Source organism: Ursus americanus, chromosome 26 (genome assembly GCF_024610735.1).
Source record: "Ursus americanus isolate L20-20 chromosome 26, mUrsAme1.1.p, whole genome shotgun sequence".
Classification (NCBI taxonomy): Eukaryota; Metazoa; Chordata; class Mammalia; order Carnivora; family Ursidae; genus Ursus; species Ursus americanus.
The window spans coordinates 736,570-751,287 of NC_142152.1; the positions used below are offsets into that span (position 1 = coordinate 736,570).

The window sequence follows — 14,718 nt, forward strand, 5'->3', positions numbered from 1 at the left end:
TATTCATTAAACCCATACTCTTAAAATGATGCAAAATGAAAGAAACCTAACTCTCCCTCACTAACGAAAACAGTCAATGGGCGCCTGGGCGGCTCAGTTAGTTGAGCATCTATCTGCCTTCGGCTCAGGTCATGATCCCAGGGTCCTGGGATCAAGCCCCACGTTGGGCTCCCTGCTCAGCAGAGAGTCTGCTTCTCCTTCTCCCTCTGCTGCTCCCCCTGCTTGTGCTATCTCACGCTTTCTTTGTCAAATAAATAAATAAAATCTTTAAAAAAAAAAAAAAAAGGTCAACATTTATTGAGCACTTACTACGTGCCAGGCACTGTTCTAAACACTTTGTATATTAATACTGGTGTTAAGCACTATTTCTCACAACATCTCTATAAAGTAGGTACTTTATCTTCCCCAATTTGAAGGTGAAGGAATTGACACATAACAGAGCACACTTCCAGTATGTAGGGAAACCTCGAAGCACTTTGGCTCCAAGCAAATACAGGGCAAGCAGAGATAGTAAACACACAAGATTTTCCAAAAGAGAAAGAAGCAGTCCCTGACATTCAGGAACTGGCCTACTACTCTCAGCTACAGAGCTGATTCGGCTCTCATAGCTAGGTCCTGTTGTTCTCCTGTTGAACAACAACAACGTCACGGAACATCAACATCAGACAAGTCTGCTCCATGACCATGATGGATCAAGACAAAAACAAGACCACTTTGTAATAGTGTCTAAATACAGGGGAAAAAAGGAACATTAGCCAAACCACAAAAAGACCTACATCCTTTTTATCTTGAATGATTGCTGCTTCTTTACCAATTACAGCACTAATCTTGGTCTAGTCTTCTCTTCTTCTAGATAAGATTTATTAAGATAACCAAATCACAGAATTATCATCACTTCATGACCATGTCCAATCCAGAGCAAAGCCCACTTCCTTAAACCCCCAAATCACCTAACAAGCTCAAATCTGAGTCTTTTCTAATCTTTTTTAAATTAACCAATTCAGAATTATTACAATGCTTGATACAAGCTTGATTTTGAATAAATGTAATAAACAAACCACTTGCACTGCTGGGAGCTGCAGGCCTGCCTCCCTGCCCATGTCCTGCAGGATGTTTCCACAAAATCCTGGGCTATTGCTGTTCCCAAAGGAAGTGCCCTAGACTTTCATTAATTCATCTAATACCCTCTTAATGAGATGCCCCATTGTATCCCATACTGTGTGTTCTCCCTCCTGCAAATGAGTAATAAATCCAACCTATTCAACTATAGATAGGATCTTGGTGGGGTGGAAGTACTGACCTAGCTAGTAAAGCAGTGGGGATGTTGAAAGTTTTGGACAATTCAGATAAAAGGCATGCTTTGTAAATACCTATATATCATTTGCTTTAGTCGACATTAAACTGATCTTTTTGAACTATGTTAAGAAATTGCAATAGTAAGAAAATAAATTTCTTGCTTACCTGACATTCCATCCATAGTAATGTACCAAGTATAAAACTTCTCCATCATCAATTTCAGTGCTTTTAATACTAGCTTCATAGATTTTCTGCGTTTTCCCTCGACCATATTTTACTTTCACTTTGGTTCCTGTTAGGCAGGGTTCCATGTCTTCCTCATCTTCCTCCCCTTCAGAGTCACATTTGCTTTCAGTTTCTTCCCTGCGGCAAGTTATAACATTGATAATGCTACTAATAAGTTAATGGAGAACCAACTAATATATGCTAAAAGAATCCAACATGTAGAACAGTCAAAACCTAAGTATTACCTTAATAACATGTCAGTGGAGGAGGAGAAGAAGGAGGAGAAGGAGAAGATTTTTATGGACTACCTATTAAAGGAATTTATTATGTAAAGGTGCACTGTACCACAAGTAAATCTGTATTTCTTAAAGGCCAATCAATAATCACAGTTAATGATGATGTAGATTCCGATTAATCACTTTTGATAAAACAAAGTAAGATCCATATGCTTTGAAAAAGTCTTTAGGAGTCATACTAAAGTGCCACCTTATTATGTGAAAATTATCTAGCTTGTAACTTCTGCAACTAAACTGTCTTAAAATCTACGCTGCTCAATTTGGAATGGTTCTTCAAAACTGTATTGTGGGCAGAATAATGAAGAAGGCCTATCTACCTGAGTAACTATCTTTTAAACTAGTTTGTATTTTAAAGGTTACTCTACCCTAGCAAAGAAACAATAGATATTTGAATATTAGGTCACTTGCTGAAACTGTGAGATAGCACTAGAGCAAAGCTTTGTGTATCTTGTATTGATTTCTACGTGTTTTTACTTCTCTCCCATCAGCTTTCCTTTGTTTCAAATAATCAGGTACAAAAAAGATTGGCATAGGGAGGGCCAACAGTATTTTAAACATTTTCACAGACAAAACATTCTGTATTAACCCTGGCAAGGATTCAGAAGAGATTTGCACCAAAGATCATCCTAGTGTCATCAGAGTTTTAAATGCTTCAGAGGAGGCATTGTGCTCTAAAAAACATAGGGCATTAATTTGGGGACCACTAGGGGAACCAACATGAAGAAGCTTTTTCAACCCCATTTGCCCTGGGAATGTTTTACCTCGAAGTACACCTTCCAAATTATATCCTGATAAGGTAATTTCAAAATACTAAGAAACTACTTCAAACAGAAATCTCTACAGATTAAGAAAAATCTCGTTTCCATGATTCCTGTTATATAATGAGAATACAGACTATGTTTGTCTAAATATTCAATCTTTAATAAAAGGGAATAGTGTTCTTCATATTTAAGTCTATGAAACTTTCTCTAAAATAAGTATCTGTTCCATTTACATATCAACTATGAAGGCTTTTAAAACCACATATGTTACATATATAAATGTGTTATGTGTTTTATGTATTATGTACATATAACATATACTTCGATGTTTATTTTTAACAAAACTTCAAACTATGATTAAGCCCTACTTTAAGTGGTTCACCTTTGCTTAAATTTATTGTCCAAATGTTTGAAATACTACATTCACATCATTATATTCAACTCCAATGATCTCCTCCCAGGTTTCCTAATACTAATCCTACTTCACTACAGAACTTTCTTTATTCACTAATCTAATTCACATGTAATTATGATAGCTCTTGTACCTATTTGTACTGATTCATAAAATTACATCTTCCACTCACCAGTCATTCCTAATTTTCCAAATATTTTCTCAATGGTTAATTTTCAGATGGGTGTCAGCCACTAGTTGGATGCAGTAGGCTACTTTTCCCCAATTTTGCTTAACAACTCAAATTTCTAGAAAATTTATCATCATATAATGTAATAACTGAAAAGTAACTATGGAGAAGAGCTTATGTTACAAGAATGTGTTATGCTGTTGTTGCTGAATTAAAATTCATTTTTTAGTAGCATATAAAAATTAGTAAATCCATTTGACAACACAGAAATGGCCAACTAAACACAGTCGGACATTACTTTCATCTAGCTGGACTGCCTCATCTTTGGTTATTTTTAAGTCAGTTCAGTCCATAAATGTATAATACATGGAAAAAAAAAAATACCAACACTCAACAGCAAACAGGATGGACATTAAAAAAACTGAAATTTATTGGTGTGATGTGGGGCAAGAATGTATTGTCCAAACTAGAATCAGGGGTGCATGCCACTTATTCCAATACGATAACTTGAAAAAGAAAAATGTCTTAGATCAAGCTAACACACAGAAACATCTGCTAGTACTGTGCACCCATGTGTTTGTTAGCTTTCCCACATTGTACCTTTTTTAAAATGGAATTTTTGCTGTCGCTGTTTCCTCTTGTCCACTTCCTCCATTTTTCTCCAGCTCCCTTCCCTGCTGTCAACTGCAGGACCTTTCTTTTGACTGGGTGGCGCAGCCTTCTTTGAGGCCACTGTTTAGGGCACAAGTGCTATTAAAATGGTGCGACCAGTATATTCTCCAATTCCGAAAGGCGATACACATCATCTTCACAATGTGTCTCACCTTCACTAGACAAGAGGAACGGAAGTCCCAATAAGAAAACATTCCCTCAAACCTGAATCTCTAGGCAGGAACAGAGCACTGCTGTACCCCAGACAGGTGCTTCTGGAGAACAAATATAAGATAATGTACCTCTCTTGGCTTTTCTCTTCCTCTTCATCTGAGTCTTTATCAGAATCCTCCTGCTTTTTAATTTTCTTCTCCTTTTGCTTTGGTGTGTTTTTTCTCCCTAGTAGTAGCTCATTTTCTTTTTTCTCTGCAGTTTCATAGTCATCAACGACATCCTTATTTTCTGTATCATTGTCTTTTAATTTGTCTTCTGTTTTCTCTTCTTCAATTTCCTTTTTAATAGAATGTGCATCTCGAGCTATTCTCCTTCGTCCCTGGTAGAAGGGATAAAAGCTTTAAAATAGCTATCACTACAAACAAACGGGGAAAAAGGCAGAAAATGCTTCTTTTTCTTAAACCTTCACAGCAATGACTAGTTTGGCTTGAGACAGGACAATGACAGTCCATCGACCCTTGTGTACTTTTCTTTTCAACCCATGTAAATTACTTAATTATGTCCATGTCTACTATGATCCTTGGCTACAAACTACAGAAAAAATAAAAATTTCCTCCTTTGTTCACTATGTTATTTTATCTCACTTTTTTCTTGACTACAATAATTTTTTTTAATTGAAGTGTAGTTGACATGCAATCTTGATTTCAGGTGTACAAAACAGTGATTTGACAATTATATACATTATGCAGTGCTCACCATGGTAAAGTGTGGTTACCATGTGTCACCAGTCATCACAGTATTATTGACTATACTCCCTATGCTGTACTTGTCAACCCTGTGATTTATAACTGTTAGTTTGTGCCTCTTAATCCCCTTTACTTATTTTGCCTATCCCCACACTCCTTCCCCTCTGGCAACTACCAATTTGCTCTTTGTATTCATGAGTCTGTTTCTATTTGTTCATTTGTTTTTAGATTTCACATATATGTGAAATCATACAGTATTTATCTTTGTAGACTTATTTCACCTGGCATTATTTTATCCCACCTTTAATATTTCTTGACTATACTGAAAGTTCTAAAATAATTCACTAAATATCAATGACACAAGTTAGTAATTATTTAAAAAATAATAAATCAGCCCCCTAAATTATAGACTCTTTAATAGCTCTGTGATCTCTAATTCTATCATTTTTAAGATAAAATTTACACTATCATTTCCTGTGTGACTACATCTTAAAAGGACTGAACTGGGGCACCTGGATGGCTCAGTCAGTTGGGTGTCCAGCTCTTGATTTTGGCTCGGGTCATGATCTCAGGGTTGTGAGATTGAGCCCCTGCATCAGACTCTGCACTGGGTGTGCAGCCTGCTTGAGAGTCTCTCTCCCTTTCCCTCTGCCCACCCCCCAACCCCCGCACTCTTGCTCTCTAAAGAAAATAAAAATAAAATAAATTTTAAAAATAAAAAATGAAAGGACTAAATTGCATCAGTGGCCAACAAGTGAGCTGATTTCTTTGAATGAGTATCTGGAGAGCTCACTGGGCCGGCAGTAACTTGTTCTTCCCCCAGAAGCTTTCATCTAGCCTCCTGCATGCTCAACTGACCATGAAACTGGTGAGCCATTTCATTCTCTCCTAAAGTCTCCCTCAAGTCCACCTCCTCACACTGGCAGAGTTCCCCTGTACTTGGAATAAAGTGAGGATAGAAAAGGAACCAACAACTTAGGGAGCACTAGAACGCATTACAATTAATATCTCAGTATAACAAATGTTTTCCCTTGTTCCTGACTATGTGCTATTTAAACTTCAAAGTTAGAAAAAAACATGTATTTTTCTTTTTTTTTTTTTTTTAAATTTTATTTATTTATGTGACAGAGACAGCGAGAGAGGGAACACAGCACAGAGAGTGGGAGAGGAAGAAGCAGGCTCCCAGCAGAGGAGCCCGATGTGGGACTCGATCCCGGAACGCCGGGATCACGCCCTGAGCCGAAGGCAGACGCTTTAACGACTGCGCCACCCAGGAGCCCCTGAAAAAAACATGTATTTTTCTTATCATGAAGAACTAGAATGTAAGTTCCATAAGGGTAGAGACTCTCTTTCTTCTGTATCCCATGCGCAGAGCAGCTGTTCTTTAAATATTTGTAGATAAATGAATGAAAACAACTGCTATCTATCAGACTTTAGGCCTATATACCTTTGTCCCAGAAATCCCACTTTTACTTTATTTTTTTAAGTTTATTTATTTAAGTAATCTCAAAACGTGGGGACTGAACTCACAACCCCGAGATCAAGAGTTGTATTCTCTTCCGACTGAGACAGCCAGGCACCCTAGAAATTCCATTCTTAGAAGTCTGCCTTCTATATTCAGACAAATGAAGAGGAATTTTTACAAGGATATTTACCGCAGCACTTTTGTAATCGTAAAAAATTGGAGAAAATCTAAGGTAATAAATTTATGGCACATCCATACTATGCAGTATTCTGCAGATATTTTCCATAAGATGAGGAACATCTTTAATAACAAGAATGTATGTCCAAAATACACATAATGGGGGATATTATTCAGTCTTAAAAAGGAAGGAAATTGTGACACAGACATGGATTGAACCTGGAACACATTATACTAAGTGAAATAAGCCAGTCAAAAAAGGACGAAATTGTAAGATTCCACTTATCTGAGATACCTAGAGTAGTCAAATTCATAGAGACAGAAAGTAGAATGGTGGTTGTCACAAGCTGGGGTAGAGAGGAATGGGAAGTTACTGTTTAATGCCTAGTTGCAGTTTTGTAAGACGAGAAAGGTACTGGAGATGGACAGTGGTGATGAGAGCACAACACGTGAATGTAGTTAATGCCACTGAATTGAACATTTAAAAATGGTCAAGATGATACATAATATATTATGTGTATTTACAATTTTTTAAATTAAAAATAAAAATTAAAGACATGAAACAAACCAATTTGAATGTTTCATGAAATTCACTAAAAGATTCTACTTACTGGATATGGTTAAAATGGACAGTTTTAGAAAATAGTTTCTGAACAGCTAAAAGAGGTAATTTCATCTCCTCTTTCACTCAAAAATAAATGTAACAGTAACTGAACTCCTTTGGTAGTGTGATAATATTTTTCCTCCTAAAATTTGACAAATCCTACCATGTAGACACCATTCGACAATGATCAAAATAGTGGGTAACAATCTCTACAAAGGACTTATATACTAATGGAGAAGAAAAGCAGAGTTAGAAGATAAAAGCACGTGTGCACGTGACTAGAAAATAAGATGAAGCATAAAAAACTGCCACAAGAGGGGCGCCTGGGTGGCGCAGTCGTTAAGCGTCTGCTTTCGGCTCAGGGCGTGATCCCGGAGTTAAGGGATCGAGCCCCACATCAGGCTCCTCCGCTATGGGCCTGCTTCTTCCTCTCCCACTCCCCCTGCTTGTGTTCCCTCTCTCGCTGGCTGTCTCTGTCAAATAAATAAATAAATAAATAAAATCTTTAAAAAAAAAAAAAAAAAAAACTGCCACAAGAAATGTATGTGGAGTGTGCTGTAGGGTAACAGAGAGAAAAGATCCCACCCAGCTGGAGGCACAAGTATTACAAGAAGGAGATTCATTCACTCAACAACTATTTAGTAAGTCCTTACTTGTAGAAAAAGCACTGTACTCAATGCCTGGGATCTGTCAATGAACAGAATAAACATAAGCTCCTGCCCTTGTGGAGTGTGAGTCTAGTGCAGACCAGGGTAAAAGAAACAAATATAATAAAAAAATATAAAGTAAAATTACAGATAAAAAGAGCATCATTAGAGGGATTGCAAATAACAAAGAGAGGAGGTAGGTTACAATTTTAGATAAGGTGACCAGGATAAGCTTCAGTGAGGTGACTTTTTAGCAAGACTTGAAGGAAGTAAATACGTGGGAATGACCCCGGATGAGAATGACTTGAACAGACATAAATAGAAAACAATAGGAGGAATGGTTTTTCGGCTAGAAGAAATAATATGTGCTATATTTAGAAAAAAAAAGCCAGACTAGTCTGCCTAAAGCACAACTCAATACTGGAAAATAACCTAGGTTCACTGGACTATTTTTGTGTATATCTGAAAATGTCCGTAATAAAAAATTATAAGTAATGTTTAAAATAAAACAGATAACTACTATTAACCACTTACTCTTGGAGATTTTAATTCTATTTCTTCTCTTTCACTTTCACTGTTTGAATCAATATTTTCCTCAGGTTCACTCTTCACTTCTACTAAAGGCATTTCTTGATCTACTTTTAGAGCCTCTTCCATTGATTCTTCTAAGTCTTTTTTTTCCTCTTTTACTTTTGGTTCATGGTGGTGAACAGTTCTGAACTGAATATTTGCAGAACGGCAGTATTCCTCAAAACCATAGAGATACCTAAACAAACAATATTTCATTTTAGAAAATCTCAGTCTTTATATTTAACTTGAATACTATATTATTAAACACACAGATTTTTTAAAAGTAAAACTTTTTTTTTCCAAGTACTTTTTCTATGTTACTAATTTCTCAGTGTTTTATACAGGATTATCAACAGAAATATTCTAAAAGTTCTTCCTGAAAAATCTGCACCTGCGATAACTGAACATAGCTATCAGAGTTTTGATATGAAGGATATTCACCATAAGCGATATAGCTCTGTAACATGTATCATCATTTCAGACTATTAACACTGCTGCATCCCTGACTTTGAAAAGGAAATCAGGGCAACATGAAAAATGGAGTAAAGCAGACTTGGTGCAATGAAATAACGTTCAATCACACGTATCTATTAACCTAAACCTTTTTATACACTTTCTCTAACTTCAGTGTTCTTTGAGGTGTTCTTGTTAAATTGTTAACAAATTAAATGGAAAATATTCCTGTAATATGTGTTCTTTGATGAATAAACTATACTACTTACTTTCTATAAGCAGTTTTTACATTGTAGGAAGCAGCTGAATTCAAAATAGGAATGCCAAGGTCCATATAAACTTGCTTCCATACAGCACCACTATCAATCTGGAAAATTAAGTTGTTATTTGTTAACATTTACAAAGGGAAATAATCTTTACACTAATATTCTAGGTTCATTAAGAAAATGTGTTTATTACCTACAGTGCATATAACAGTGCAACATTAGATAATTTAACTTTTCATTACGTCCTTACTTACATTGTCACATCCGCCTTGATGATAAACCAGTCTAAACAGTTTGAAGAGATTGAGATCTTTATAGCCCAAAACAGGTGGTTTGTTGATTGGAGTACCTTTTTAACATGAAGGGAGAAATAAAATTTTTATTCAAATGGAAAATGCTGTTACAAGGCTATCAATACAAACCTTTCCAATTTCTAATTTCCCAAGTTTTATTAATTAGAAGCATATATTTAAACAACCTTAAATTTTGTAAGAGAACATAAAATATTCTCTATATTCTTTATACAGCATTGTGATGGTCTTTAGATTTATATCTATGACTAATAAAATCACGTCTCTCACAACTAAAAAAATCACCAGTCACTGAATTGGGCAGAACTAAAACCTACAACTGCAAGGCGTAGCCAACAATGTTGCTGGTTCAAGAAGCTTGGGCAAGAACACACACAATGGAAACAGTACAGTTTAGGGCACGGATTCATTTTCACTGCTTGAACACAAAGGTTAAGACTGTTAGCAGTAATCTGAAGGATGATTTCTCAAAGTCACAGAATTCCTGGGACCAATTTACTAGAGGATTTTCCAGGACTTATCTAAAGTCAAAATGTAGAATAATTTATAAAGGCTGTATTTCTTTTAACTCTATTGAAATCCTATTTTAGAAGCACCTGGGTGGCTCAGTTGGTTCAGCCTCTGCCTTCAGCTCAGGTCATGATCTGGGGTCCTGGGATGGAGCCCTGAGTTGGGCTCCCTGATCAGCAGGGAGTCTGCTCCTTCTCCCTGCTCCCTCTCCCTGCTCATTCTCTCTCTCAAATAAATAATCTTCAAAAAAAAAAAAAAGAAATCCTATTCTATTTAGATAGGAATTGATCTATTTTTTTTCATTTGTTGAGACCAAAGATCACGCTAGTTTACTTGCTGCTAAAATAGCATTAGTAACTAATGGGTATGTAGATTAATATTACAACTGTTCCCTTTCCATTACGGAAATATTATTATAACAGTTTTTGGTTTTGTAAGTCCCAAGTATAATTATACCCATACAATTTTCCTATATATTTCTGTTCAAAATAAATATTAATATTTGTTTTTATTCCAAATACTTATTTTCAACTGTCACTGATTCTTAGCCTTTCCTTAAAATCCAAATCCATATACCCATGATTCTAATAAAAATAATGCATAAACCTAGAATGTAAAATTGTAAAAGAAATGACTATTTTTAAACAATGAGCATGAAATACCTCTGTCTTCCATAAACTTATAAAGCTGTTGGAGGAAGTTGTCCCTCTCTTCAGGATCAAGTTCTTCCTCAGGCTGTAAAGGTAAAGTATATAAATACATAGAACAATGAATAGGGTGAGATATAGTCTTCTTTTTTAATTTGTCATTGTTGTTGTTTTATGAACCCAACACAGAGGAATTTTAATAAAGCCGAAAATATGAATTTCCTCCAAATTCTACAATGCTAGACTTTAAGTCATATTTTTACAGAGTTGATTTGATACAACTGTCAAAATACACAATCTCTACCCTTCACTCATCTATCACTCCAACCTACCCTTGAATATCAATATAGGGATTAGGACTAGCCATGAGGAAAAGGTTCAGGAATCAGGTAAGAATATTTTCACCTCATTTGGTTTAGTTTTTTTAAAAATCCATCAAAATAGCATGTGGCCACACAAATGTATTGACAGATAAGCACAATAATTACAAACATATTTATTATTTAAAAATAACCCACATACAAATGTTAAAAATTGTTATTGTTGAATGAATATAAACTAGAGGTTGCAAAGTCACATGGCAAAGATTTATTCATTTTGATAGCACAGTGGTTTAAAGAAATTTATATATATTTAAGTGATTCACAGAATTTCACTTTGTCTCAGGCCCCACCATCCCTTTTGTATTACATTAGCCTCCTTTCCTCAGTTGCTCTTCTTGCAGAGCCTCTGTAAATAAGACTTTGCAACCCCTGAAAAGAAAATGAAAACTATTTCTTAAGGAAGGAAACTAAATACATAACTACAAATTAGTTCCTGGGGGTGGGGAATCAATGGAAACATTCATTTAAAAAAAAAAAAAAAAAAACTCCTACAAGTACCTATTTAAGTGTTAATTTTACTAATTACATAAATCTCATAAATCTAACAATTTCTTCTTATAATGTCCAAGTCTTGGCTCTAGTCAAACAAATAATTATGGGTTTTAATAAAATATTCCCTTCCCTGATAGACTACTTATAAGCTAATACTTGGGAAAATTCTTATTTAAAATATAACAATACTATGGAGAAACAAAAAAACACTAGTATCTTTCGTCCACATAAATTATTACAATTTAATTTCAGAGTACTGTTTTTCTGCATTCTAAAAGAAGAATTTAGATTTTTGTGTTTCAAAGCCATAATCAAAGCAAAAGCAGCTATCAGCCAATAGAGTATTTACGGCCCAGAGGGCAAGAGGTCCTTTAAAACTATGTATTCATTAAGAATTTTAATCGCTAAAATGTAGCAGCCAGAATCAATGAACATGCAACTGATTAAAATATATAATAAAAAACCATGAGGCAATCAAGGGAAAGAGAATAAAATCTTTTAGTACATTCATGCAGAATGATTTACAGCACTGAAGTACTTCGAGTTTTAACAAATACGAAGAAACTAAGTCAAAGTTCTAAGCCTCATAAATTAGCAATACAGAGTTAACAATCAGTACAGAGTTAATAGGGGTCATTACTAAATGTTCCAATCAAAAGATGGCAGTTTTTTTCCCCATGTGAATTTAAAAACTCTTGCTTTTGCAAGGTAATTAGAACAACTACCAATGAGTTAACTCAAAAAAGAAAAAAAAAGTAATCCATTAGCCCAACAACCATTTCAAGTATTATTTTTAAAGACTTCTGGGTATGGGTGAAAAGAAAAAAACACCTTATGCCTAGACTGCCCCTATGCTTTGCTTCTCCCTCATAATCACAATATTTTCCCCTCAGACCAATACCTCATTTCCAGTAGTTACGATCTTGCAGAATTCAAATAAGACCACTGTATCCAATATACATAAAAAGTATTTTTTCAAAAGGCACTGACTCGAAATCAAAATTTTTTCCAAAAACAAGTAAAAAAAAAAAATGAACCCATCAACTGCAAATTAGGTATTTATTAAGGTTGTACCAAACATTTTATAAATTCTTACTAAGTTTTATAGATTAAAAATTTGTGTTTTAAATACATTTGATTTAAAAGTTAGTGCATGTCCAGGGCACCTGGGTGGCTCAGTTAGCTAAGCATCCAACTCCTGATTTCGGCTCAGGTTATGAACTCAGTGGAGAGTCTGCCTAAGATCCCCCGCCCCCCGCCGCCACTGCACACTTGTGCGCTCGTGGTCTCTAATAAATAATCTTTAAAAATAAAATAAAAGTTAGTGGATGTCCAAGACTGTATTAAGTTCCCTAAGAAATTATGGCTATAAAATTCTAAGTTCAGTTGCAGTTATCAGGTGTAAAAGCAAAACATAAATGAAGAATTCTGCCTATAAATAAATATCTGCTTAAAAAGAAATTTATTTTCCACAAGAAAAAAGATGAGGCTAGAAACACAGTTTAAAATTTACCTGATGGTCTTTGCAAAAATTAAAAATGTTTAATTTCTTACAATAAGTAATTCTTCACAATCTTTTTTTTTGGCAAACAGCTGTATTAGTCACCTTGGACTAAAACTGCGTATGCTAGAAAACACCTCCAACTAGAAGAATCTGCCTTTTTGGCTTTTGTATGGGGGCTAATATTTGCTCTCATGGTGTGCTTTCTCTGTTCATGGTATTTTTTAATGTGAAGTTCTTTTTTTTTTTAGCTTTATTTATTTAAGTAATCTCTATCCCCAATATGGGGCTCAAACTCACAATCCAAGATCAAGAGTTGCATGCTCTGCTGACTGAGCCAGCCAGGTGCCCCCCTGTTCATGGCACCTTCATATCTATAGTATCTCTCTCCTGGTCAATAACCAGAAGGTGTTGCATTCTTAAAGGGTTTTAGAGTAGAAGCTTGTAATAATGGGAGGTAAAGTCCACTAGACTGCTGATATGCCTTCTTCCCTTCATTCAGTCAAGCATGTGAAGAGGAATTATGTACCCAGTAAAATGTCAGAATGGAGAAAAGGGTTAAGGATATGGAAGAAGGATGAACATGATCATAATTTCAAGAAATGTATAATTTTATTTAGCATCAATATATACTACCTAGTATTATATATGTAGTTGTGCATCTATCTACATACACTAGTAAATCATGAATTTTCTCATTTTGGAAACTGTATCTTCAAATTCAGTTCAGACATTTATTGATGGCTACCATGAGTCAGAGAGGGATATGCAAAAGTACTGTGATTAAAATGAGAAGACATGGTACTTTCTACTTTTGACCCTGAGTCTAGCAGAGGGTGTAGCAATGAAAAACAAGCCAATGTACGTAATACAACATTAAAAATGTTGCAAAATACATAAAAGAATACAGAAGTGGGTCAGTGGTCCTGCTGGGGATGGAGTGATAGTGATTATACCAGGGAAAGCATCAAAATGTGAAGAGTGGAGAGCCCAGGAGCTAGAGCAAACAGCATAAACATGAGGCCGGCAAAGGCAGGCTGTGATTACGAAAGCACTTTTTAATGATATGCTAGAGAATAAGAACTGGAATCTGACAGAGCTGAAGAGGAATTATATCAGATTTGTGTTTTTAAAAGCTCTCTGCCAAGAATGAGTTTGATGGGGGCACCTGGGTGGCACAGCGGTTAAGCATCTGCCTTCGGCTCAGGGCGTGATCCCGGCATTATGGGATCGAGCCCCACATCAGGCTCCTCTGCTAGGAGCCTGCTTCTTCCTCTCCCACTCCCCCTGCTGTGTTCCCTCTCTCACTGGCTGTCTCTATCTCTGTCAAATAAATAAATAAAATCTTTAAAAAAAAAAAAAAGAATGAGTTTGATGGATTGGAAGGGAAAGGGAAGCTATTACAACAGTCCACAAGGAGGAGAATCAATGCTTGAATTAGTCTTGCTCTCTGATGATGGAAAGATGATCCCCTACTCCAGAAGGAGAAAGAGAGAGGGGTAAATGCCGAGATTCTTTTTAGTTTAAGTCTTAAGTTATTCATGTTTACAATCCTGAAGGTTCCCACACATTGTAAGGGCTCCAAAGGTTAAAGACATGCCTATTTTACCCACAATTTTATCACCAGGGATTGGCATTTAGCTAAGACACTCTGTTATTATGCGATTGAAAATAAACTGGGGAGATTTTCTTCGATTATTTCCCATTCGCTGAGCTTCAGAGCTAGCATTAATGATAATATAAATGCAACAGGAGTCAGATAAAAGAAAAAATAAGAATGGCTGAGGATGGGGGCACCTGGGTGGCTCAGCTGGTTAAGCGCCTGCCTTGGGCTCAGGTCATGATCTCAGGGTCCTGGGATGGAGCCCAGCAATGGGCTGCCTGCTCAGCGGGGAGCCTGTTGCTCCCTCTACTTCTGCCCCTCCCTCACTCATGCTCAGTCTCTCAAATAAGTAAAATAAA

At 35.9% G+C, this 14,718-nt stretch overlaps 1 protein-coding gene across 3 annotated transcripts in view; it reads right to left on the reverse strand.

The window, feature by feature from the left end:
* ARID4A (AT-rich interaction domain 4A) overlaps nucleotides 1-14,718 on the reverse strand; it is a 63,003-nt gene that overhangs the window by 18,338 nt on the left and 29,947 nt on the right. For all 3 annotated transcript variants that reach the window (XM_045810348.2, XM_045810346.2, XM_045810347.2), the window contains exons 12-17: nucleotides 10,396-10,468; nucleotides 9,167-9,261; nucleotides 8,916-9,013; nucleotides 8,158-8,389; nucleotides 4,113-4,363; nucleotides 1,462-1,659 (exon numbers count right to left, since the gene is read on the reverse strand). In XM_045810348.2, the coding sequence (XP_045666304.2) occupies nucleotides 1,462-1,659; nucleotides 4,113-4,363; nucleotides 8,158-8,389; nucleotides 8,916-9,013; nucleotides 9,167-9,261; nucleotides 10,396-10,468 (947 nt within the window). The remainder of the gene's footprint in view (nucleotides 1-1,461; nucleotides 1,660-4,112; nucleotides 4,364-8,157; nucleotides 8,390-8,915; nucleotides 9,014-9,166; nucleotides 9,262-10,395; nucleotides 10,469-14,718) is intronic.